The sequence below is a fragment of the Podarcis cretensis genome (assembly GCF_951804945.1).
Source record: "Podarcis cretensis genome assembly, chromosome: 3".
Lineage (NCBI taxonomy): Eukaryota > Metazoa > Chordata > Lepidosauria > Squamata > Lacertidae > Podarcis > Podarcis cretensis.
In genome coordinates, this window is record NC_137172.1 from 110,231,648 (window position 1) to 110,257,998 (window position 26,351).

Here is a 26,351-nt window from a genome sequence, read left to right on the forward strand (position 1 = left end):
ATCCTGTCTAGATGTATTTAGAAGGAAGTGCTACAGTGCCTCAGAGTAACATTGCAGCTTTGAAGTATTTCAGAATGGCGGCAGAGAAGGTATTGTATTTTCTTTCTTTTTCTTTTTTTAAAAAAGTAGCAGCTTTAATTAATTATAATTAATACATTGTTTTTAGGAATACAGTTAAATCTGACAATTAAAGATCACAACAATCACTGCTTCAAATCAACTTTTACCTTTATATATTACAAGCACTAAATCAAACCACACCATGATTAACCTTCTGTACTTGCTCTTTAAAATGTCCTTAACCTATTAAACCAGGTTTGTCAACCTTCTGCCTGTGGAAGCTCCCAGTGGTGCCCATGGCTGGTGCTCTAGACTCTGAATTTTCATTTAAAAAATCTCTTGCATATTTTTCCTGGTACTGAGGAATGCTCCCTGTTGTTACTTAGACATCAACAGGATCAGTCAATGGAATATTTTGCACAGCTTTATGTAAACTGCTTAGAGGTGGGTTGCCTTTTTAAAATGAAAAATCAAGCAGCTAATATATAAAACAAACAAAATATTTCAGTGCTAAAAGTGCAAAACAATACGAATTGTTATAATTAATGAAGTAAATTTCAGATCTAACAACTCAAGGTTATATTTGAAAGAGAGACCGACCCTACAAATGTTATAGGAAAGTGTTGCTTCATGGTGATTTCATCACATCAATATTGAATTGGGAATCAAGTTGTAGATATATTGAGGGTGTCATGTGTCAAAGTACATTGTCCCTTCATTCCTCTCCTACTGTTCATTTTGCCTGTATTTTTAGACTGCTGGCATCTCACATCTGCCTCTTTCATTTAATCTTTTAAAACACCAGATGCATTGGTGCTATGTAAGTGGTGACTAACTTGTTCAACACTAAGGACTGTAATAGATAAGTAGGAGCAACTGAAAAGGCTGTATAGAAAAATGGTTACGTGATGAACAACATTGGGGGAGAGGGGAACTTTTCCATAAAACTTCCATTAAACTTGTAGGCTTCAAAATACACTTGCTCAGACTGCATTTGTCCTACAAAATGAATATTCTCTTTGTCTATACTGTATTGTGTTGTACTTGGGTCTGGTGAAGTCTTTGACACCAACCAGGGTTAATATAATGACACTGATGTTCATGAACATTTCAACTACCTCCAGAGCAAACCTATCAGAACTTCTTTTGGGGAGGGAGGCAGGATTTTACTCTTAATTAAACTCATTGAACTCAATGGAAATAGTTCCAATTGAATTAAATGAGTAGAGTTGCATAAGATTGTATTAATAATCACAGCTGTGTAACGAAATGCTTCATTTAGGTCGTCTGAGCTCCTGTTGCCCGGTCCCTGCTCCTGCCAACCTAGCAGTTTAAAAGCACGTCAAAGTGCAAGTAGATAAATAGGTACCGCTCCGGCAGGAAGGTAAACGGCATTTCCATGTGCTACTCTGGTTCGCCAGAAGCAGCTTAGTCATGCTGGCCACATGACCCGGAAGCTGTACACCGGCTCCCTCGGCCAATAAAGTGAGATGAGCGCCACAACCCCAGAATCATCCGCAACTGGACCTAATGGTCAGGGGTCCCTTTACCTTTAAACCATTTATTGCTCATACCAGGGTTATGTGAATAACTTGGTGTGACACAATGTCCAGAGGCAATATGGCGAAGGAGACATTTGTCTCTTGGTTAACAAGCGAGAAATATAATCAGTAAATAATTATAATTGACACTAAAGCACACAATTACAGTGATTCTTTATTGGTTCTTTTCATAGAGTGGGTAACTTATTCTTATGTCTAAATGAAACATTCTCAATATGTTATTTAGGGCAATTCCATTGGACTGTGGGGGCTTGGACTTATTTATTTACGTGGTAAAGGTCTTCCACGGGTAAGTCTTCAGTGTATCAGAGCTTTTTCATAATAAAAAAGCCAATAAAACCGTAAGACGCTTGGCCTAATGTGGCTTTAACACCCCAAAATTAAAACATAGGTTTTATGTTTTACATGCAAAGGGTCCTAGGATACCACCACACAGTAGTCAAGGTGGGGAGGGGTTTCTACCTTCCAGCACCCCTGAGCCAATGAGGAGGCACATTGCACAGACCAATAAATGGCTTACCACAGGGGTTGTTCCGCCAGGGTCTTTGTGTACCTTGTGCTCTGTTGTCATAGTGGGACTTAGTGCTACGTCTCATGACCCCTCAGCCGACCGATCTCAAGTACAGGATTGTGCCGCAAGTTATCAGTACCGCTTCTCATAATGCAGCTGCAACTTCTTCTGAGCTGCGGTCCACGATCAGTGTTCCAGAAAACCAGAAACTAATTTCTTGACCTCTCAATAAGTTTGTTTCCCTTTCAGAATCACAGTGAAGCTTTTAAATACTTTCATAAAGCAGCAGAGAAGGGATATGCCCAGGCCCAATTTCAGCTGGGCCTTATGTATCACAGTAAGTCCCTGGGCACAGTTCTTCCTTTTGTCAAGGCTCCCATGGTCCAGTTACCTAATTTTTGATGAAAATCCAAATCATATTTCATTGCAGATGGCTCTGGAGTCAAGAGAGATTACAAACTTGCCTTCCAATATTTTTACTTGGCATCTCAAAACGGGCAACCCCTTGCTGTTTATCACTTGGCTGAAATGTACGCTACGGGAATGGGAGCTTTCAGGTCATGCCAGAATGCGGTTAAAGTAAGTAATGCCCTGTTTGAGAGTCTGCCCTTTGAGATATTAATGTTGATGGTTGTTCTCATCCAATATCAACAGCTGTCCAAAGACAACAACCACCCAGTAGCAATAGATACAGAGTCAAACTACACTTTATGTCAGATGAATAGCTCAAAAACATTCCAGGAGTTTTCTTTCTTGAAATTCAGGCATGGGGGCCAAAATTGCATCAGGACTACAGTGTGTGGGGAGGAAAAGTTTATGGTTTTTTTTCTGCCCAACCACAACCATGGCAAACATGTTCTCTTACGCTTGTTGTTTAGTTGTGTCCGACTCTTCGTGACCCCATGGACCAGAGCATGCCAGGCACTCCTGTCTTCCACTGCCTCCCGCAGTTTGGTCAAACTCATGTTGGTAGCTTTGAGAACACTGTCCAACCATCTCGTCCTCTGTCATCCCCTTCTCCTTGTGCCCTCAATCTTTCCCAACATCAGGGTCTTTTCCAGGGAGTCTTCTCTTCTCATGAGTCTCTTGCGCTTAGACTTAGCAAAAAAAATCTTCACTGGCATCTATTACCCCCACCTTCCAAAGTTAGGTTTCTATCAAAGAGGCTACAAAATACTAAGATTTTGGGGAGTTGCTAGTCTGTAGATGAATTAATTCTACTTTTTTTTTTGCATCTCCTCATGGCATTTGTGTCCTTAGCGCTAAGAAATGTTTTGCAATCATTACACACATGAGACACAATCCAGCCAAAGCTATGCACATTGCATTGATTTCAAAGGAGATTTAAGCACAACACATGCTGAACCCTATGGATTTTTTTCTCAGAAACTCAGAAGTCCCATTGTTTTCAGGGCGATTACTCCCAGGTAAGTATGCCTAGGACTGCCACCTGAAGCGTTGTGCCCACATTGGTGGCATCCGTTTAAAACCACTGTCCTGTCTAGTGTCTCCCTTTAATCTTCTTTTCTTCCATTAAGCCTGCTGTTAAGGCAAAGTTAATTACAAACTTCTGGTGTTCTTTGTATGTGTTTAATGTCTGTCCTTTTTTTGCTATTTAGCTTTACAGAACTGTATGTGAACTGGGGAGATGGTCAGACAAATTCCTGACAGCACACTTTGCTTACCAGACTGGCAATGTTGATTCATCTCTTGTTCAATATGCACTTCTAGCAGAAATGGGCTATGAAGTAGCTCAGTGCAATTCAGCTCACATTATGGAATCTGGTAAGGGAAACTGTATCTTATGCTGCTTACTTGCATTCTTTAACACAGTGATTGTGTTAAATATTGTCAATATTTAATAATAATGTCAATATTTTGTTACAGAAAACGTTAAACTTCTCCACCAAGAGCAGATATATCCATTGGCTCTTCTTTTATGGAAGCGGGCTGCAAATCAAGGTATGAACAGAGTTAAAAATAACCTGTGCCTAGCTGTCCACTCTTATTAGTATGATATTTTCCCCCATTTTGGCTCTTGCAGTTAAATAGGAAGAAAATATTACATTCATGCAACAATACCGACAAGTCATTAAAAATCACTGTTACAAAATATTTAGACATTATTTTCCTTCCCCTCCACTTAATTCATTGAGATGGCAATCCCACAGACATTTCTTATAAAGTACTGAATAATAAAATGTAAAAAATGAATGATGTGCATATTAATTGTTACCTTGCTCCTTTTACATGGCCTGGCTACATCAATCTCTATAGTGGGGTTATTGCTTTGTTTTTGCTTTTATTATGTATTTTGTGTTCTCATTTTGTATTTTTATGTTGTGAACCTCCCTGTGATCTTTGGATGAAGGATGGTACACAAATTTAATAAATAATAATAATAACAAATATAATTCCTATGATGATAGAACGTTAAGTGACCTTCAAAAATAGGCATCCCCCCATCAACCTAGCTACCTTTATTCCCAGCCAATCTCACTTTTTTTTATTACCCTCTACTTAATTTTGTTACATATAAAGAAGCAATGAATGGTTTAAACAATTTCGCTTCATTGCTATTTCATATGAGCCATCCATTCTGTTAGAGAAAAGGAAGGATAATTTGAAAAATGCAACCTCATGCTCGTTCAAGCTAATTATTTTTTCAGTTCTTTGACATGCCTATCAAAGTCTCTGCATAATGTTTGGAGCACATAAGTAAACTCACTGAGCAGTAAAGACTTCGCTACCATGAACCTTTAATTTCTGCTCAAGCAAATCAACTAGCTATGCCTTGTCCTCCATGCCCTGAAGGTGACTGAATTTTCTAAGATGTCAGAATGAAGAGTGCTCTTAGCTTGCCTCACTTCCTTGGACATAATTCATCCCAGCCTGTCCATTTCTTGAGACTCACAATGAGGAACTTAGATTTCAGCATTTCTTTGATCTTGGTTTTTCTTTAGAGTTCTTCCTTAACCAGGACGGGTAGGTTTAATGGTAGAATAATGCTTTAGCCTTGACAATTCTATTAAAGACTAGCCAGCAAATCTGAACAAGGGCATCCTCTTTCCAGGTCCTAGAACCATCTCACTAAATGACATACATGAATTACTATCAAATATTTCAATACAAGGGCAAAGTATTCCCAAAGCCAATTGCCATTTTCATTTGACTAAAATTTGTAACCTACTCGATCCCTGCGGTTTGGGGATTCAAAGTGTGCAAACAATCCTGTTAATGCAAAAGAGGAACATTTTCAGAACAAATGCAGTTTACGGTCACACTGACAGCATCATTTTGATTCCCCAGTCCTAAAGACCACTAGATCTTTGCATTGACCAGAGTCTCCACTGCACTATAGAAAAGCAACAGGATGTCCTCCACTAGCCCTTAAACAGACCTAGGAATGACCACAGACCCTTTTCCATGTCCTCCTCCTCTACCTAAAGATAAGCAGGTGGTGACTGAGTGACTGCCTAGAGTGTCTTATGCCCTTTACAGGGAGATTCATCTGGCACCAATTCTTGGCAACATTGTTTTTACTCATTTTCCTCTTTAAACTGTTAGTTTGCATTGGGATATATCTTTGGGAGTGGGTGGCACTGTGGTCTAAACCACCAAGCCTCAAGCTAGCAAATTAATCCCAAGAAGCAAACATAGGTACCTTTCCCAGGAATGCCATACCATGTGCATTCCCTGCATTCGCTGCCTTTAGGAAATAGTAGAAGGCTTTCTAAAGAAAAAGAGCAGAATAAAGTGATGACTGATATAACAAAGTTTCCAAATCAAGGTATGCATTCATAACAATAAATACTGAGATAAAAGTTTCAGAATATATTAACAAAGTTGTGTCAAATGATGTGTAGTAACATGTATCGCTTAAATTGGTGACCATAAGGAAAAGGTATTTTGTATCAATAATAAGAATTTATAAGAATTTATAGGAAGCAGGAGAGGGAAAAGAATTAAAATATGTACTTCATGCACACTTCAGTGCTGTAAAGTCTGTGTACTGTTGTTCTGCCAAACCTGGGCAGTGTGTGTGGCAGTCCTGTGCTGTCCAAATGACAAGACTGATGTGGCCCAAAGGAAAGGAAAGCAATACATTTGGCACTAGCTTGGCTGCAGGAGTTGCCAGAAGGAAACATACAAGATGCCATTCCACTCTGGATTTGTTTAGGGTATACCGTATTTTTCGCTCTATAGGACGCACCCGACCATAGGACGCACCTTGTTTTAGAGGGGGAGAACAAGGGGGGGAATCTCCCCCTCTCTGCTCAGCACCCCTTCAGCGAAGTGGCAGGAGAAACAGAGCCCCTTCCATTTCTCCTCCCGCTTGAAATGTAAAGAAAATGAAGGAACATTCTTTCACCTCTGGTGGACTTGCCCTAGAGTGAAGGCTTTCTGGGAAATGATATATAATGAGCTGAAAAAGGTATTTAAGTATACCTTCACTAAGAAACCAGAGGCCTTCCTTTTGGGTATTGTCGGCCAGAAGGTGTTAAGGAAGGACCAAACATTTTTTATGTATGCAACAACAGCAGCAAGGATACTTATCGCTAAGCACTGGAAAACCCACACTGGAAGAGTGGCAGATGCAGCTGATAGACTATATGGAACTAGCCGAGATGACCGGCAGAATCCGAGACCTGGGAGAAGAGAAGGTTGAAGAAGACTGGAAGAAATTTAAGATTTATTTTAAAAAGCATTGTAATTTGGTTGAATGTTAAGAAGGATGCTAGATCATAAATAATTGACCACCACTAAATTAGATGGAATTAGGATGATAAGTAGATCGAGGAAAATATAAACTATTTGGAGAACGATTAGACTATGTTTAAAAGAATGGGACCTAGGAATATAAATAAGATGATAATTTGCTGGTTAAAATTTAAGAAGATGTAAGTGGGAGCGGGAGATGTGAGGGAGTCCAAAGAGGTTTTGAAAATATGTCATGATATATGCTATATTGTGGATTTTTTTTGCATTTGTATTCAAAATTTTTAATAAACATTTCTCCTCCCGCTTGGCTGAAGGGGTGCTGCACAGCTCTCCCTCTCTGCTAAAGCCAGGAGAGTCTTGCTCTCCCGGCTTCAGCAAAAGGAACCCAAAGCCTACGGAGCGCAGCGCGATTTCCCGCTGCACTCCAAAGGCTTCAGGCAGCTATCCCTGAAGCCTGGAGAGTGAGAGGGGTCGGTGCGCACTGACCCCTCTCGCTCTCCAGGCTTCAGCGAAAGCAACGCGTAGCCACCGGAGCGCGGAGGGAGTGCTCCCTCTATGCTTCGAAGGCTTCGCGTTGCTATCGCTGAAGCCAAGGAGCCTGCATTCGCTCCATAGGACGCACACACATTTCCCCTTAATTTTTGGAGGGGGAAAGGTGCGTCCTGTAGAACGAAAAATATGGTACTTTTTGGACTTCTCCCAATGAAGTCCCATAAAGCAGTGGATACGGATTGTTCCTTGAAGTTTACGCCTGAAGTCTTTCTCATAGACAAGTACACCTGCAAGACAGTGGAGGTTTGGTTCGGAGTTTTCCTTCTCCTAGATGGGCTACCTTCCCAGGTGAACAAGCCCCACCTGCGCCTCTACAGCTCGTGCAGAAACTGCTTTCTTGACTGTTGGACCCACTAATGGTCAATCTGGCAGAGCCTTTCTTTGCATGCAGGGGAAGTCCCTAGAAGAGCTTCCTTTATGAGGCCTCTTCCACAGGACTACCCCAGTTACAAAAGGGTGAGAATATAGCACCATTTGTACAATGGTACCTCAGGTTAAGAACTTAATTCATTCCGGAGGTCTATTCTTAACCAGAAACTGTACTTAACCTGAAGTACCACTTTAGCTAATGAGGCCTCCCACTGCCGCTGCGCCACCGCTGCACGATTTCTGTTCTCATCTTAAAGCAAAGTTCTTAACCCGAGGTAATATTTCTGGGTTAGCGGAGTCTGTAACCTGAAGCGTATGTAACCTGAAGCGTATGTAACCCAAGGTACCACTGTATAGCAACATGGGCTCTGAGAGCTAGTAATCTGGCACTGATTCTCAAATAATTGCAGTTCCAGACTTTTTTTTGTCTCAAGGTGAGTGTAGGCTTGTTATAACTGTTCTGTTATGGTTAGTTTTCAAGTGCTGTTTTATCTATGTATCACTGTCTCTCTGTCTTATCTAATTGGATTACTGCATTGTAAGCTGCCTCACAAGTTTTATTGGCAGGTAGCCTAAGAAACATTTCTAATAAATACTTGTGATCCGAATAGCTGGGATCCAGCCAAGAACCTGAAAACAGAGTACGTCAACACTAGTGATGGAGAAGCAGGTGTCATATGTGGTCCAGTGTCTTTGTACACATGCACAGAAACCTCTTTCGGTGGGAGGCCACCTTGTTTGAATTGCACTTTTCAGAACCACCTTCAGAACTGGTGGCACAAATGACAATGACCAAGAATTCTTCCTCTACCAGCTTGGATTGATAGGTGCGGGATATTATAAATAACAGCCAGAAAAGCAATCATAATATTTTTTCAACTATTTGTCTTGCAGGCAATATATTTGCCAGAGTTAAAACGGGAGATTATCACTTCTATGGTTTTGGAATAAAGAGAGATTACTTGACAGCTGCGGTTCATTACAACCTTGCTGCTAATCAACAGAGTGCTCAAGCCATGTTCAATCTGGCATATATGTATGAATATGGTTTAGGCATTCCTAAGGTAACATAATCTACGTCTAGTGCTGCATCAAACCTTAGCTCTGCAAGTAAACTTTGGTCATTGTGAATATTCTAGTTAAAGAACCAAGGTGGATGGGGCACAGAATTTTCATTTGGGCAGGGTACTTGACCTGTCCAAAAATGTGGTCAGTTGATCAAGTATTGACTAAAAATTGACCAACACATCAGTATATTAGGAACAATGAAGACACTGAATTATGTTCTTTGACTGTGACAGCAGGATAACGAACACAGCTCAGAAAAGCTAAAGAACTGAGAAGTCAGTAGATTATGAGAATTTCCACCATTATTAATGGACTATAAAACTACCATTGGTGGAATATATTAGTCTTATTTAACATGTGGAACTACAAATGACCCAGTGGCTTAGCTCCACATTATTCATGCCACGCACAAGTGTAAAGTGGTTCTGCACCCTGAATGCAAAAATATTTCCCCCCAGAAGACAGTGTTTGGTTTTGCTCAGAGAGATGCTGTTGGAAGGGGTTGCTGACAAACATCTATGCAAAAAGGGATCACTACCTGCAGTGCTTTGGATCTTGAGATATGCTTTTATACTACCTTTGAGGAAATAGTGATTCTTTTCCTCGCTAGTTTTCTAGGCTAACTGTTGCTTACAATATAGTAAATCACCCCAAGCTGTAGGCTAAAGCATGCAAACTATGCATACAAGCAAGAATTCTGATTCAGTCAACAGAATTTGACAATCTTGATTGGCCCTTATCATATCAATCAAAATGATTTTGAGAGCGCCATAATGACATTGCTACTGGAAGGTATCTTAACCATAGATATTTCATAAAGCCCTTGCAAATTTTAGAAATGACTTTCTATCTTTAGGATATACACTTAGCTAGAAGGTGGTATGACCTGGCAGCTGAGACAAGCCAAGATGCTTTCATACCAGTGTTCTTAGCATATATAAGACTAGAAGTGATGCACTTGTTCACAGATCTTCAGCTTCTCAAGGTAAGTGTGATTTACACAAACTTTAACCTCTTGTAATTTGATTAGGGCCTGCTGTTCCAAGATACCCTCTTTGTGAAATTGCTCTTCACTCTTATTTGTAGTCATTGTACAGTGGTGCCCCGCAAGACGAATGCCTCGCAAGACAAAAAACCTGCTAGACAAAAGGGTTTTCCGTTTTTCGAGGCGCTTCGCAAGACAAATTTCCCTATGGGCTTGCGATTTCCCCCCCTTTTTTCTCCCTTTTTCTAAGCCGCTAATAGCCGCTAAGCCGCTAATAGCGCTAATCCGCTAAGCCGTTAATAGGGTTGCTTCGCAAGACGAAAAAACCGCTAGACGAAGAGAATCGCGGAACGGATTCTTTTCGTCTTGCGAGGCACCACTGTAGTTGTCAAACCTAGAATGCTCTTAGACCAGTTTTTAAGATTCAGGGCACCTAACATGCTCCCAATATGCAAATGTTGTTGCTAATTGAAATTTCACACTGCAGCGACTTCCTCAGATGCAGAATCCTAATGAAATCCTCCTGTATAATTCACAGAAGTGTAATTTTAAGTATCAAATCTTGAAAGTGGGGCTAGATGTGCAAATCTAAATGTGTTTCTACTAAGCCTAATGGCAATCTTTGCCTTTCCTTGAGTGGGACTCTAACTTTTCATACTTTCTTCCCCAACCCCTAAACCCCAGCCCTGAAGCCCTAAATCTAACACTCAAAACCTGAACCCCCAACCCCTAAACCTAACACCTGAACCCCTACACCTAGCCCCTGAAACTTGAACCCCTAAACCAAACCCCTGAATCTGAACCCCTAAACCAAATTCCTAAACTAGGGTTAGGATTGGCTTAGGCTTATTGTTAGGTTTAGGATTGGGTAGGGTTAGGTTTAGGGTGAAGGTGAGAGTTGAGCTTGGGATAGGGTTAGGGTTACGGTTGGGTTGAGGTTAGGGTAGGGTTAGAGGGTTGGGTTAGTGTGTTGGGGTTACAGTTACAGTTAGGTTTAGGGTTTGGTTGGGGGTAAGGGTTAGCGTTAGGGTTAGTGGTTAGGGTTAGGAGTACAGGTTAGGTCATTAGGGCTGGGGGTTAGGATTAGGGTTGTGTTTAGAGGTTCAAGTTTGGGGTTTGGGTTAGGGGGTTAGGATTAAGAAGTTTTAGGGTAAGGGTTAGGTTTAATTTTAGAGGTTGATTAGGGTGAGGGAGGGTGAGGGTTAGGGCTGGTGTTGGGGTTAGTGTGTTAGGGTTTAGGGGGTTAGGATCAGCGGTTAGGGTGAGGCTGGGGGCTAGTTGTTAGTGTTAGGGGTTATGGTTAGGTAGCAGTTCTTTTTACCTCCACCATTTTGGAGGAGGAGGTGTTTCTTGAAGAAACTTTCAGCTGTCATGAGAGGAACTTACTTCTCCCAGAAAAACTGGAACCTTCCACCTATCTATTGGTGAGCAGATTCCCCCCGCACCCAAATCTGGAGGAAGAGGACAAAAATGGAAGGCGGTGTATACTGTACAAATGCCAGAGACTCCCTCCCACATAGGAAAATAGTTTGGCATTTAAACAATCCTCCATGTCCACCCCCATGAACAGAAGCCTTTTCTTTTTCTTCTTTTTTTGTGGATGCACACTTGTTAAGGTTATTCCGGGGTACCAAAACAAACTGGTGGGCAGAATCGTATCTCAGCATTTTTTGCAGTGTATATTGAAACCATGATGTTGTGAAAATGCTCTGTGCTAATAGAACTCTAGAACCTGACTATGAATGGCATAGGATCCTTTATTTGGTAAGGAGTGTATGCCAATTTTATTCTTAAACTGTCCTTCGCTTGAAGAAAGGACGCAGTCTAAAATTAAAATCATTCTGTGAATGCCATTGTAGCTCAACTCTTTTCTCTGCTCTTTGTGGTAACAACCCAAATCCTGAGCCACATGGGGATTTGTCCATGTTGTAGGTCAGACATAGGCAAACTCGGCCCTCCAAATGTTTTGAGACTACAATTCCCATCATCCCTGACCATTGGTCCTGTTAGCTAGGGATGATGGGAGTTGTAGTCCCAAAACATCTGGAGGGCCGAGTTTGCCTATGCCTGTTGAAGGTCCTTCTGTCAAAGTCACCCTTATGGAGCTGAGCAAAGTTGATGAGGGGAGGACTGCAGCATAGGATCAGGATGTTATAGTTACATTATAGTTACAGCACCAGGAATGAAGCATACATGCCACGAACCTCAGACCAAGTGGATAATACAGAAAGATGTTGCTCATACCTATTGTGCAAGTCGTATTTGCAAAGCAAAGCTTTTCACCTTGAAAATACTTTCTTCTTCTCTTCTATAGCAAATGGGAAACTGGAAACTGCCAGACTTGGACCACATGCTAAGACTACATTGGGATCTGATTGTGATGATAGTCATTGTTTTGTTGCTTATACTGTTGATAAGCAGTAGGCAAAATTAAACAGGAGGGGTATGAAAGTTCTATGAAAGTCCTGTTCATTTTTTTCTTATGGTTTTAACATAGTTTTCAGCACAAATATTACTTTAGTCTCTATTCAGCATTAAAAAGCAGCAAGTCAAAACCAAATAAAATACATTAATAGTACCACCTTCCCATACCACCATTCAGTTTGAAGTGTAAACAAAACACTTTTAACTGAAACTAAAAGCCACCTGACTCATAACCTTGCCAGCTGTGCCTTAAAAAACATGTATAAATAGCATATTTGTACCAATCTTGCCTGGAAATAGTATTTTCTAATGTCACTCAGCGCTCATCCAGATTTCCTTTCATGCCTCGTTTCTAGGCACAGGTCTGGGCTTTAAAGCTCAGTGTTGTTTTTCCCCCAAATGAAGCTCAGTGTTGTTTTTCCCCCAGGAAAATCTGCATTTTACCACTGAATCAGAACATATGGCAACTGGGTTTTCTACAATTTACCATTTGCTCCGATTCAGTGGTAACAGGCGGGTTTTCCAGGGAAAGTGCCAGGTGGAAAAAACCTCAAACCCACTTGGACACAGATCTTTAAAGCATGAACCTGGAGCTGCAGAACGTGGTGCAAAAAGAAGTCTGGATGAGCTCAAGTATATTTAGCTTATTTTCTTCCGGTCATCAAATATTTGTCTTATTTTCCTGGGCTGTTTCTTTGAGGTTGTTTCTCTGCATGAACCCAACCTTTGAAAGCTTCAGTTAAGGTAGAGGTCCTCTCAGCTTCTTAAGTTAAATTTTTTATGGCCATAGTGTACACTCCTCTGCAAGCTTCGAAAGAAACTTGCAAAACTTACAGTGGAATCCTATGCATGTCTGTTGAGAAGTTTGTTCTCGTTGAGTTCCGTGGAGCTTATTCCCAGGAAAGTGTAAGCCTGCAGCTTTAAAGATGGGTGAAGGTGTGGAATTCAAGTTAATGAGACTGTACTGTTGAGATGGCTATTGGTTAATATTGGTGAAGCCTGCCTTCTGCAGAGATCAGCTGTGTCATCCAGTTCCCCATGGGAAACTTGGGTCACACAGCCCATCAAGCTGTTTCTACATGCCCCATACCTGACATGGGGTGGTGGTTGGGGGAAAATTGCTTCATGGGCCAAACTGGGTCTCAAGGTGAGCCAAATTGCCAAGGGTTCCCCATCCCTGTTGTAAATAGCATTTATCACCTTTCAGCATTTATGGCTGGGTAGAACGTATCTTTAAGATTATTACTCAGGATTCAAAAGCGCCGAGTTCAAATCTAACCTCAACTTCACTCATCCAGGCTTCCTTTTGCGCTGCATTTCTAGGCATAGGTCTGGGCTTTAATGTTCCGTGTCTGAGCTTCTTTAGTAGTATTAGTGAGGGTGGGTGGTTTGGTTAAAGTAATGTGTGTTAAATAAGGGATGTGCAGTCTTCATCTTGCTTTCTCCGTGCATAGGTGAAGAAACCTGGTATTAACTGTAATAAATGTGTGGGAGCAACTTATGTTGGCATGACTTCTTTCTGAGCAACCTTGCAAAAGGCCACACAGTCTTCCATACATGTGCTCTTGGGATTTCCTGGGTCCTCTTCCAGAGTACTGTTTCATACAATGTGGAGGTGCCACTAGCACTGGGCTTGTGTGTGAAACTGAGAATTGAATTAATAATTTGATTCTAAGCAAATGCCAATATGTCCGCCATGACTAGCAGAGACCAAATTATGTAAATTCGTTCAGTGTGAATATATGGGTCAAAATCCTATGTTTCTTGCCCCAGAATTTTAATTTTAGTCTGTGATATACTGTACACAGTTCTCAGATTACTTTAAATGGCTATAAGAACTGAGGCTGGGATTAATTGTGCCCTTGCTATTGTTTATCAGTACCCATAAGCAAAGTTGGAAGAAGGCAGTGTTAGTGTAGCAGACTGGTCTGAATCGAGACCAATAACATGGTTGAGTGGAGATTCAAATCTGAGTTAGCACAGTGGGTAAATTTGGGCCAGTCAGTTGAACAAAAGGACAGAGGAAGAAAGCAAATGTTATTCTGAGCTCTGTGGAAGCAGGATAGGATAATTTTTATGCATTTAACTTATCAAGCTTAATGTTTTATTACATTTCCAGTCTCTTAATAGAGCTCAATGTCTTCCCTAGGTAAATGCACGTGATTTACATACAGCTACATTTCTTTCTTGCTCAGCTTTCCCCATGATTTCCAGACTGCTCAATGGACTGGAAGCATGTCCAAGAGGTAGGGAGAAACATAGCTCTGCGTGAATCACAGAATAGAGAAGGAAAGGGGTAGCAAGACCGATCAAGGAGTCAAGTGGTGATTTGAAGGCTGACAGCTTTGAAAGTTGAAGTAAAGCCCTACTTAGTATCTATCTAGATAGTGACCAGACCCACATTTGCTCGGCTTCAGCAAAGTGGACGTCTCATATGGATTTAGACTAGGGGGTGCCTAAACTTGGTGGTTGTTTTTTGGACCAAAGGCTACTATTCCCTTCCACTCAATCTAATGAGTGAAGAGGGGGCAAGCTGCAGCCTCAGCAGGTGCTGAGCACTGCCAAACTTAATGGGGCCTTGGGGGTCCAAAAAAAGTTGCTGGGGGCCTGATCCTTAACCACCCCCTGCTTTAGACCTTACCCTAGTCCTAATATATATGGACCTTTTCTGTTACATTCTCTCATGTTTTGTCAGTTGAATTCTATACAGAAACATGAAATACCATGATTTTATTTGGCATTATACCATAAAAATCCATACACCTATGTTGTTTCTATTTACATACATAAATAAAGTCAGTGGCACGTCAGTTTTAAAAAGCACATGGCAGTGTGAATATCCACAGTGGAAAAGTCCACTACCACCACCACATCTCAAAGCTTTTTCCCTCCTGGAATTAGCTCATTAATTTTTCTCAGATCGCCAAATGACGCCGTTGCAGAACCTCTCTGTGCTGGTCTTGCCTGAAAAGAAGACAGAAGGAATCATGTTATGTATGAAGAGCATGGAATTTAATAAAATTAAATAAAAGCTGGTAAAGGAATTCCACTGAAAAAGCTTAACACAATATATGTAAATATGCTTATTTAGACACTCTAGTTGTAATCAAAGGGATGCACGTTACCTGGGTTTCATGGAATTTCCAACCTATCATGTAATATATTTGAAATGTTGCAGGTACGGTCCCATCATCATTTCCATACATTTCTATGGAAGAAACATGTATTATACATAATACCAGAGAAATACTGCAGAATAGGACACAGACTTAATTGCCTAAGCAAGCAGTCATAATTTTATTTGCATAATATATAAATACATTCATTTTTATATTATTTTTAGATACTGAGGAGCTACTTAAGTCATTGGGTTGCGCAACTCAGGCATGAAATGAGCCACTTGACTAAGATGAGCAGTGCTAGTCAGGCATCCAGGCAGCCAACTATCCACCCACTTTCTGTACCAGAAGCCTTTCTGGCCAGCTTCTGCCCTTTAAATTCTTTAAGGACTAGGGAAAAGAACAATCATCCAACTGTCATGCTAGTGTGCGGCTTTTCTTTTGCTATGGTGATTGCATGAACCTCCACTTCTGCTGGTCCTTTTGGCAGAAGAGAGCAAAGAATGACAACTTTCATATCAGGGTTCTTTGCCCAGCTAAAGGAAGCAGCTGTGAGCTCCCACGCTTTCTTGGCATTAAGGGAAGCAAAATATGTTCCAGCATTGGAAAGCTGTGTGCATTATGGTGGGGAGGAGGAAGAAGTGAGAAAACAGAAAAGGATGGGCAACCAGCCTTGAAAACACTTGTTTGCAGGGAAGGCTGGTGAAACGACATGGCACAAACCTATTCAGAGACAGCTATGGCTCAACTTTTCACCATATAGTAAAATTTAATCTATTTAAGCCAATACAGGTCTATCAAAGGTACCCATCTGTCAGGGACTCAGCGGGAGCGCAGGGAGGAGAGCAGATGGAGAGCGAGGGGGAGCAATCCGAGGGCAGCGTAGGAGAATATGACAGCAGCCCGATAGATTCCATGAGCCTCTCCAGCGAATCGGAAGATTCACAGAAGGGGGCGCCGATGGGCAGGGCAAGGGGCGACCCAAGGGGGACACCCCAGAAGCAAGGGGCCAGCGGGGACTCCCAGAGCAGCAGTTGGAAATCAGGACCAGCTTCCCCACCAGAGCGTAGTGGGGGGGAGGAGTCCCAGGTGTCAGAGCCCACATATGCACCACCAGCGAGAGAAGATGAGTCAGGGTTGACCACGCCTCCATCGGAGAGCGAGTTAACGGTCAAGAGGAAAGTTGCAGGCTGGGCGCGCGCGCCAAGTTCAAATGTACAGGCGAGCGGCACAGAAGGTAGCCCGGATAGGGAACCAGGTCCTAAAGCCCGCCGGAAGGAGGGGCAAGAATCGTCAGGGTCAGCGTCAGAGGAGTCCAGGAAGGATGAAACCCTAGCGGGCAGGAGGGCCCAGAGGAGAAAGGAACTTAGGAAGAGGTGGAGCAAGGCTAGAGTCTTAAACTGGTGTGGAAGGGGAGGAGACTCAGACGGGACTTCGCCGGTCTAAGGTCGAGACGTAGAACTGCACGCTGCGGCTTTAAAATGGAAACTGAACCTCAATAAAGACTTTTGTACATAACTACAGCCTAGCGTTGGTCCTCTGTGAGCTGGGACCTGGAGGCAGCTCTGACACCATCTCATCAAGTTAAGACATTCCAGTTCAAACACCACTCACCTCTGTACACAGCTGCTGCCGCCAACATGGTTGCCCTGTGTAGCATAGGTTTTCTGCTCCAAGAGCAATTGCTTTCTCCCATACCTAAAAATAGTTTTCAGGCTTTAAAAGAAGATACAGCACACACGATGAGTTTCACACTCTGCATTTCAAATCAATAATATGACAATATGGGACGAGATATGCAATTCAAAAATCCTATCTGCCAACTGATCATATACATATTTACTTAGAGGTGTTCAGCATTCAAAGACGCTTCCACTCAGAGAAGTGTGCACAGGACTGCAGTCATGGTAAACAAACCCTAGAGACACCTTACAAAGCAGTATATATTGTGATGATCATGCAGACTATTACAGATAGGTGGTTTAACCACTTTAGATGGAAACATCTTCTAAACAGCGTGAGGAAAACTTTCCAGAAGTAGTTTTCTAAAACACTATATTATGTTTATTCAGAAGCAAGCACCATCAAGTTCAATAGGATTTACTTCCAGGTAAGTGTGTGTAGGACTGTAGCTCAATTTTTTGGTAAAATTTAGTTAAGGATGATTTAAAGCAAGTATTTTGCCCTTTGACAGCAATATCTACCTGCCCTAGCTGTCAAAGTGATTCCTTTATTTATTTATTTGCATTAAGGTAAGAATAGAAATGGCTATTCAGCTTGATCTAAAATTAGACTGGAGATTCACAACTGATCAGAGGTGGCATGCTACCTACTCAAAATGCACACTACTAGTAACATACATTAAATTAGTGCTCCCCCTTACCTTCAAAGGCTAGCAGACAATGTTTTCTTGTTCAAACATCAGCCTCAATTGTACCAAAAAAACCCCAACTACTCTGTTTTAACCAATCTGTAGGACTGGGATAGGGATCTTGGGCTCCCATCATCAGCTATCATCATTGCCAGCCAGCATGGCCAATGGTCAGTGATGATGGAAGCTGTAGCTCAACAACATCTGGAGGGCCACACAGGATCCCCATGCCACCCGTAGAATATACGTACAGGTGTCATGGATTAGCCACCTGGAATGCTCCTCTACAAAGCCTAGGGCATTTAACCATAATATACAGAACAGTATGCTATACTGCTAATTTGCTAATGAAAAATGTAGACTTGCCTTGCAGATCATCCATAATCTCAAACATCCCTGGATAATTAACTTGGATTTCATCAGTATCCTAAAAATAGGAAGGTTTAGGTTTTTAAACATATTCAAAATAATGCACTTCAAAAAGGCCCAATAGTGGGACACAAGCAAGACTAAACTCAGCACTTTTGTATAAATTAAACTTGATTCTATACACAATAGAAGAAGAGGAGTTTGGTAAGATAAAGCATGTTACACCAAGCCAGCAACAGGAAAGCTTTGTGCCACTTAAAGCAAACAGAGAAATGGGAAAACGGAGTAGGTGATAATTAGAAACCTAATTTGTAAGAGGACCAATAGGCAGAGTCTCTGAAGGAAAAAGGAAGAGAACAGGGCCAGCCAATACAATTGGCAGCAGCTTCTTAAGAAAGATTGGCCAAGAAGAACTGAGGTATGAATATGGAGAAACAAAAGCACACAACTTTATTCAGATATTTTCAATAAGCAACTGTTTTTAGGGTTTTTTGTAACTGATAATTACCACAGTCAATGTGTTGAAGCCAGCTCCTCCCAGCAGATGTCCTAAGTCACTGACAGCAGTAAACGGAGATACGTGTGGGGAAAATCCACCTTCCCTTTCCAGTTCGGCCAGCTGTAAAGAGCAACGAAGCTCATAGAGCGTGTCTCCCCCAAACATGGCACCAATAAATACTCCATCTGGTTTAAGGATTCGATGTATCTGAAACAAGTCACTGTAATTAAGTAATGCATGAACAAAAGTTGTTTTGTGGTGATATGTATAGTTCAAACTCTGCTCCCAAAACAAGCCAAACTATGGTTCTTGGGGAGAAACAAACCACAATCCCTGATGTGGACAGCACAGCCAGGTTTTCACTGTGGCTTCCTTGTTTGTTTCCCCCACTTGCGCCAGATGAGGAGGGAAGCATGAGCGATCAGGTAGCATGCACTAGAACACTTCCCATTGCAGTAAACCACAATATACCACCCCACCCCCAGCCATACCATTCCCTCCCGTGTTCCTCCTCGCAAGTCAGCAATCTTTGCTCACTAGGAGTGCTCAGTCCTCATTGGTCTATTTTCAGGGTCCCTGATCACCCTCATCCCAGTATTTTTATATTTCTGCAACCCCCCGAACTACTCTGTGCATGCTAATACCTCCTACTTTTACAAGGGTGCTGCTGTTTTGGTACATAATTAATGGCACAAGGATAAATGATTTAGAATATAGGTTGACTGGAAAGCATAAGCAAAGCATCTGATTAAGATATATATTCACAACACTGACATTTCCAGTTTAACAGTGTTTTTTTTTTTGGAGGGGTAACAATTAAAAAGACACCCCTTCACTCCCCCAAAATATATCAAGGCAGATAGACAACTCTCCATGTCCCAGCCTACCCAGTCATTTTTTAAAAATAATAATAATAATAATAATATAAAGTGATAGTTCCCAGTTTCCAACTGGAAAATGTAAAGACATGGCCAGCACAATATTGGAAAAACTCAGTATGATTAAATATTACTCTCACTAGTACTTATACTCAGCCAAATTCCTATCTATCAACTTTACAGTTGATACCCAGCTCTATCTCTTTTAAATCAGAAGCAGTGAAGGCGGTGAAGGTCCTGTGTGAGTGTCTGGAAGCGGTTGGAGGATGGATGGCGGCTAACAGATTGAGGTTGAATCCTGACAAGACAGAAGTACTGTTTTGGTGGGACAGGAGGCGGGCAGGTGTGGAGGATTCCCTGGTCCTAAATGGGGTAACTGTGCCCCTGAAGGAACAGGTGCGCAGCCTGGGAGTCATTTCGGACTCACAGCTGTCCATGGTGGCACAGGTCAAATCTGTATCCAGGGCAGCTGTTTACCAGCTCCATCTGGTACATAGGCTGAGACCCTATCTGCCTGCAGACTGTCTCGCCAGAGCGGTACATGCTCTGGTTATCTCCTGCTTGGACTACTGCAATGCGCTCTACGTGGGGCTACCTTTGAAGGTGACCCAGAAACTACAACTAATCCAGAATGCGGCAGCTAGACTGGTGACTGGGAGTGGCCGCCGAGACCATATAACACCGGTCTTGAAAGACCTACATTGGCTCCCAGTACATTTCCGAGCACAATTCAAAGTGTTTGTGCTGACCTTTAAAACCCTAAACGGCCTCGGTCCAGTATATCTGAAGGAGCGTCTCCTCCTCCATCGTTCTGCCCGGACACTGAGGTCCAGCTCCGAGGGCCTTCTGGCGGTTCCCTCACTGCGAGAGGCCAAGTTACAGGGAACCAGGCAGAGGGTCTTCTCGGTAGTGGCGCCCGCCCTGTGGAACGCCCTCCCATCTTTCATCTTTGTTGGAAGCCGCCCAGAGTGGCTGGGGAAACCCAGCCAGATGGGCGGGGTACAAATAATAAATTATTATTATTATTATTATTATTATTATTATTATTATTATTACTACTACTACTATTACTACAGGAACAGTAGTAGTACTTACCTCGTGCAATGTTTTGGGAAGATCATTTACCCAATGCAAGCTAAAAAAACAATTAAATGAAAAATGGATTAATAAAAGGTATAGAGCTCTCTCAGCAATGCAAGTTTCAGGCAGCACAGGTTGTAGGTTACTGGCACAAAGGTAACTGTATTGGATATAAAATATGACAGAGTAAGAAAAGGCTAAGACAAGAGCTATGAGCCACACTTGCTGTGCAATCCTATGCATAGTTACTCAAATAGGTCCCAGTGAGTTCAGTGGGGCTTACTTATTGGTAAGCATGCATAGGATTGCAGCCTTGGAATCTTATTTTTCTGCACGACTCCAAATATCCCATTCAGTTGTTTAGAGCATGGTGCTAATAGCGCCAAAGTTGCAGGTTTGATCCCTATATGGGACAGCTATATAGTCCAGCATTGCAGGGGGTTGGACTAGATGATCCTCAGGGTCCATTCCAACTCTACAGGTCTAGGATTGAAACTGGCTGAGGTTTTCAAATACACTGGGAATCTTGCCACGTTAAAGCAGGCTGCTGTTGTATTTGCTGCTAAACAATCCAGATGCAGCCATTCATATGTGCAGCACAGAACTATGACTTAGTACAGCCTTCCTCAACCTGGTGCCCTATAGACCTTTTGGACTACAACACCACTCATCCCTGACTGTTGGTCATGCTGTTGGGAGTTGAAGTCCAACATCTGGAGGGAACCAAATTAAGCCATGGATTCTTTTGTTCCACGCCCCCAACCTCATTTTGTGTGTTTGGATGATCAGCAGTATTAAACTCAGCTTGTCATTCTGCTTGAGCTACGACAGTGTAAACAAGCCAGCTTCATAAGCCATGGTTTGATGTTGGCTTGCTTTTGAAACTAGTTGTAGTTAGTGGTAACAACCACTCCCAGTTTGGATGAAATAATTTCTGAAACAAGCCAGAAAGCCTTAATGGTAAAGGCACCTCTTATTGGTTTTGGAGACCAACTTTGTACTACCATACATATCTACTTAGAAGTAGCCCCCCATTGAGTTCAATAGGACTTATTTCCAGGTGAGTGTGTAATGGCTTGGTATCCAACAGAAGTGTTAGCTTCCACATGTTTTTAAGATACAGAGGCCAGGATCCAAAGGAACATATGCAGTGTTCTATTTGCACTTTAGAGCTTTTCAGCCCCCTTTCCCTTCACATAACAATAATTTGTACATCTTGGTAGCTCAGAAGCCCCACCACCAAAGAAGCAACTGTTACAGTGCTAGGGACTGAATTTTGAAGAAAGATAGCTCTTCCTCAACCTCACCCCATGCATGGAAATGCTTTAATTCACACCCACAAGCCTTTTCAGAGCCAAGCCGCAATCACTAGAAACTATTTTGTTTACCTTTAGTTCACTTATTAATTACCTCAATCCACTGACAACAAGATCAAATGTATTCTCCTTGAAAGGAAGGAATTCTTCATCAGCTATAATACTGACTCTGGGTATTTCGGATTCTATTGCGTTTTTCTAAATTAGATTAGAATAGAAATGGCTTAGGACTGTAGTTAAGGTGCTTTACTTTTCAATATCATGGATTAAACAGCTAGCAAGTACAAGACAGCTACCTACCAAAGCGTTTTCTGCAATATCTGCTTGAAAAAGCTGTTCAATGACATCCTGAAACAAAAATGACCGTAAATTGTCTCCAACCGTTTACCCGATTTTATCTAGGGGTGAGTGGGAGGGGAGAGTTAGTTTGGGTGAAGACAGACAAAAAGAAGAATATCCTGGTCCGTATCTAAAAGCTTTACTCTGCAGGGAGACAATATTGTGTAATGTACACCATAAAGTGCAATCCTATCCACGTGGGTGTAAATCCTATCAGAGGCCAATGTGATTTACATCCAAGTTATCAATCACAGGGTTAAGCTATTAATATGGCATTGTCTGTGACAGCACTCAGAATTTTGCTGACAACAGACTCAAAACAGATTTGACATTGGCAAGTCTGGATCCAACCCACTGTGGCTAGACCTATTTTTATTATGCATAAGAGAAAAGCCCAAGGTAGATCTACTGTTCATTTCTCTCTGTGTAATTCAAATCTAAGCCAAAGATCCAGAGGAAATCATACCTTATTTAAATGCTGAGCTATGTAGCTTCGTCCACAGCCAAGATCCAATGCAAGGGGGAAAGTCCTTTAGGAAAAATAAATGCAAATTATTTGCAAAGATGCAGCTCAGTAAGACTCCTAATATATAATGCTTTGGTGCAATTCTTACTCTCTAAGTTAGACACAGGCTGCAATGTTGTGTACACTTACTTGAGAGTAAGTCCCACTGAACTAAGTGGCACTTAGAGAGAATATCTGGCTTGATGTATAGGCCTGATCTGATCAAGTCTCTTCCTCTTAAGTCTCATTCCTCTGAAGGGCTGTGCCCTTTCATTTTACCTGAAGTACAATTCTTTGCATGTTTACTCATAAGTTAGTCCCTTTGTGTTCAATGCTGTTAACGTAACAACTTCAGCCAGGAGAGCAGATGCCTTAATAGTAATTGCAAAGGCTTTCATTATTATACCCATGAGTTCATGTCTTCAAAGATGTCACCTCAAAATTTTATAAGTTAAAACATGCAAAACGTATGCAACTTTGACTTGCAATTGGTTGATGGGAAGGTTACTCTGACAAGTTTCATTATGCTGTCAAATCTGTGGAAAGAATACTGCAACCCTATGTACCTCACTTCAAAGTCTCACTAAAAACCACTATTTCTAAACGTGATTACATTTAGGCACATGTTCAATTTTTGCTATTATGTCTGCTGCTATTTCTCATTAATCATATTTTACAAGGTGTTACTTAGTTACACAAGTTGCTGTTACAGCAGCACACAACACTGTACTCCCAAAGTAATTTTATTTTATTTCATATACAAATGTATAAGCGCATGGACATTTGGTTCATTCAGCTTATGCACAAATCTAGATTCAGTGTCATTTATGGCTGCCAATTTTGGTCTCTTGTTCTTAACTATATCTTTAAACAGGCATGTGAATAACTATCAGTCTTCGTTCTGTTACCTCAAAATATCTCAATTTACGTTTTCTTCTTTATCACTGACCCACAGCCAGGTAATATATGCTCTCAAGTCTTGGTTACTTGATTACTCTCTTTTAAGAGATGAATGTTATTAAATTATACCAGTGTAAACTTATTAAACTTCTCTTACGTGACATGCTGTATTTTCTATGCAATACATTTCTGTTTGTTATCTTTATAATTCATTTTGGGGAAATATAATTTTTTAAAGTTTTTTAAGCAGAAACAAAGAATGAAACTTTCAAGAAACAAAACAGTACAATATTTGTTTTGATCCAAATCCAACTCCCAATTACACACCTTCCACTGAATGGAAACATTACTGTTTTACTAATAAAAAAATTAAAAAATTGTCCAGTAACACCTTAGATAAAAGGACCCCTGACCATTAGGTCCAGTCGTGGCCGACTCTGGGGTTGCGGCGCTCATCTCGCTTTACTGGCCGAGGGAGCCAGTGTACAGCTTCCAGGTCATGTGGCCAGCATGATTAAGCTACTTCTGGCGAATCAGAGCAGTGCACAGAAACACCGTTTACCTTCCCGCCGGAGCGGTACCTATTTATCTGCTTGCACTTTGACGTGCTTTCGAACTGCTAGGTTGGCAGGAGCAGGGATCGAGCAACGGGAGCTCACTCAGTCGTGGGGATTTGAACTGCCGACCTTCTGATCGGCAAGTCCTAGGCTCTGTGGTTTAACCCTGTGTCAGACCAACACGGCTACCTACCTGAATTTACTGTCAATGATACCAGGAAGCTTTTATAATTCCCCATACCCAACTTTCTTTAAACTTTACAGTATAGTTGAAATAGCATGGATTTTGTGAAAACAGCTAGACATACAAATTGGATAGGCTGATATCTTACCTAGTTATGTCAAACACACGGTCAGCTATCCTACCACCAACCTGTGAAACAGAAGAAGGAACAGTTGGTTCTCACTATATGGGTTCACCACTTCCAGAGAATAAATTAACCACTACTACAGATTAACTAGTATCACTACCAATTTTGATCTTAGGAAAAACTTATTTTTCCACATTTAACTGAAAAGTGATGCTCAATCAGTGGCTTAATTCAGACAGAATGTCAAACCATTATTTGGTGATCATGAAAGCTCCTGCAGGCTATTACTCTCCCTCCCTTCCTGGAACTGTTGTAAGACATTTGATGGTGCAAAACAGCAAATTTTCTCCCCTGCCTCCCCAAATCAAGGCACAATGTACAGTAAGGCTGGTTAAGTTATGGATTGCAACCAGCTAACCTTTACTCAACAGACCCATTGAAACGACTGGAGCAGTTACTCGTGGTCATTAATTTCAAAAGATCACCTCTGTGTAAAACTCAGTTGAATACAACCCTGTTTTCGTACCAGACACAGAACTCACTTTGACCTGATAGTCCGAAACATATTTGTAAAGTTTGCAGGGTTTGCACTAGCCATAGTCTCAATGTCAAAGGCACAGAGGGAAGAGTGCAGGATCCCGCCAAGGTGTGCCCAACAGCCAAACCATGGTTCACGATAGGTGTTGTCCGAATCCAGGCAGCAAAAAAGAGAACAGGAACGACAAAGTAAATCTGGGACTATATATTTTTATACTGACGTTTTCCCATTTGCTAGTGATCAGCCACATGCACTTGGACTCATATTGCTGGAAGGCTGGCAGTGTGGTTAGCAGCAGATAAATAAGGCATTATTTATTATTATTTTCCTGGAGGCAGAATTATTCATTTACCGGTACTTGGTTTGAAGCGGGACGCAGGTGGCGCTGTGGGTTAAAGCCTCAGCGCCTAGGGCTTGCCGATCGAAAGGTCGGCGGTTCGAATCCCTGCGGCGGGGTGCGCTCCCGCTGCTCGGTCCCAGCGCCTGCCAACCTAGCAGTTCGAAAGCACCTCCGGGTGCAAGTAGATAAATAGGGACCGCTTACCAGCGGGAAGGTAAACGGCGTTTCCGTGTGCGGCTCTGGCTCTGGCTCTGGCCAGAGCAGCGATGTCACGCTGGCCACGTGACCCGGAAGTGTCTCCGGACAGCGCTGGCCCCTGGCCTCTTAAGTGAGATGGGCGCACAACCCCAGAGTCTGGCAAGACTGGCCCGTACGGGCAGGGGTACCTTTACCTTTACCTTACTTGGCTTGAAGAGTTATGCCCCGCCCCCCCTGAGGTCGACTGATCCTCAGCTACTCTATCCGAATGCCATAGAGACCTATTCAACCTGCGTGGATCCCAGTGCGCAAAACCGGACGCTGAAGCCGCTGGCCCGAAGACTGTACACGAAAAGGGTCCCTTCTACGTTCTCGGCATTGGGTGGCGGGGGCCGAGGGCGCCGCATCCAGGAACCCGGCCCGGGGGCTCTCCGCCCTCGCCTTCCCCGCGGCGCTCACCTCTTCCCTCAGGTACTCGCAGCGCTGCATCTCCGGCCGCGCCGCCGCCCACTCCTTCTGCTTCCTCTTCAGCTGCCGGTCGAAGGGGCTGAGGGCGCCGGGGCCCGCGGCGGAACGGCGCCCCCAACTGCCGTCCAGGAGGAGGAGGAGGCGGAGGCGGTGCGGCCCCCTCAGCAGCGCCCTCGCGCCCATCGCCGAGAAAGCGATGCGCATGCGCTCCTGCCTCGAACCCGCGCGCCGCACTGTCCACGGATTGCTTCTGTCTCAGTTGATATTCGCATTCGCTGGGAAGCTTAACCGTCGTCCCGCCCAACTGACC

At 42.5% G+C, this 26,351-nt stretch overlaps 2 protein-coding genes across 6 annotated transcripts in view; one reads left to right on the forward strand and one right to left on the reverse strand.

Moving 5' to 3' along the window:
- SEL1L2 (SEL1L2 adaptor subunit of SYVN1 ubiquitin ligase) overlaps positions 1-12,280 on the forward strand; it is a 44,389-nt gene extending 32,109 nt beyond the window's left edge. For 3 of the 4 annotated variants that reach the window (XM_079969860.1, XM_079969861.1, XM_079969859.1), the window contains 9 exons: positions 12-89; positions 1,849-1,911; positions 2,383-2,470; positions 2,564-2,712; positions 3,753-3,918; positions 4,021-4,095; positions 8,671-8,840; positions 9,701-9,829; positions 12,144-12,280. In XM_079969860.1, the coding sequence (XP_079825986.1) occupies positions 12-89; positions 1,849-1,911; positions 2,383-2,470; positions 2,564-2,712; positions 3,753-3,918; positions 4,021-4,095; positions 8,671-8,840; positions 9,701-9,829; positions 12,144-12,263 (1,038 nt within the window). In that variant the 3' untranslated portion in view covers positions 12,264-12,280. The remainder of the gene's footprint in view (positions 1-11; positions 90-1,848; positions 1,912-2,382; positions 2,471-2,563; positions 2,713-3,752; positions 3,919-4,020; positions 4,096-8,670; positions 8,841-9,700; positions 9,830-12,143) is intronic. The other variant, XM_079969862.1, reaches the window with a different exon arrangement.
- A 2,688-nt stretch (positions 12,281-14,968) lies between these two features.
- On the reverse strand, positions 14,969-26,332 carry NDUFAF5 (NADH:ubiquinone oxidoreductase complex assembly factor 5). 2 transcript variants are annotated; one of them, XM_079970057.1, is made up of 11 exons: positions 26,033-26,321; positions 24,519-24,559; positions 22,691-22,754; positions 22,186-22,233; positions 21,980-22,083; positions 20,585-20,624; positions 18,621-18,818; positions 18,110-18,170; positions 16,987-17,070; positions 15,379-15,461; positions 14,969-15,217 (listed from the first exon to the last, which is right to left on the reverse strand). In XM_079970057.1, exons 1-11 carry the CDS (start codon positions 26,243-26,245, stop codon positions 15,128-15,130), a joined length of 1,026 nt encoding a protein of 341 aa, XP_079826183.1. In that variant the 5' UTR covers positions 26,246-26,321; the 3' UTR covers positions 14,969-15,127. The 2 variants fall into 2 exon arrangements, with proteins under 2 accessions (XP_079826183.1, XP_079826184.1); XM_079970058.1 differs by lacking the exon at positions 18,110-18,170 and having other exon boundaries at positions 26,033-26,332.
- Between the last annotated feature and the right edge of the window lie 19 nt (positions 26,333-26,351).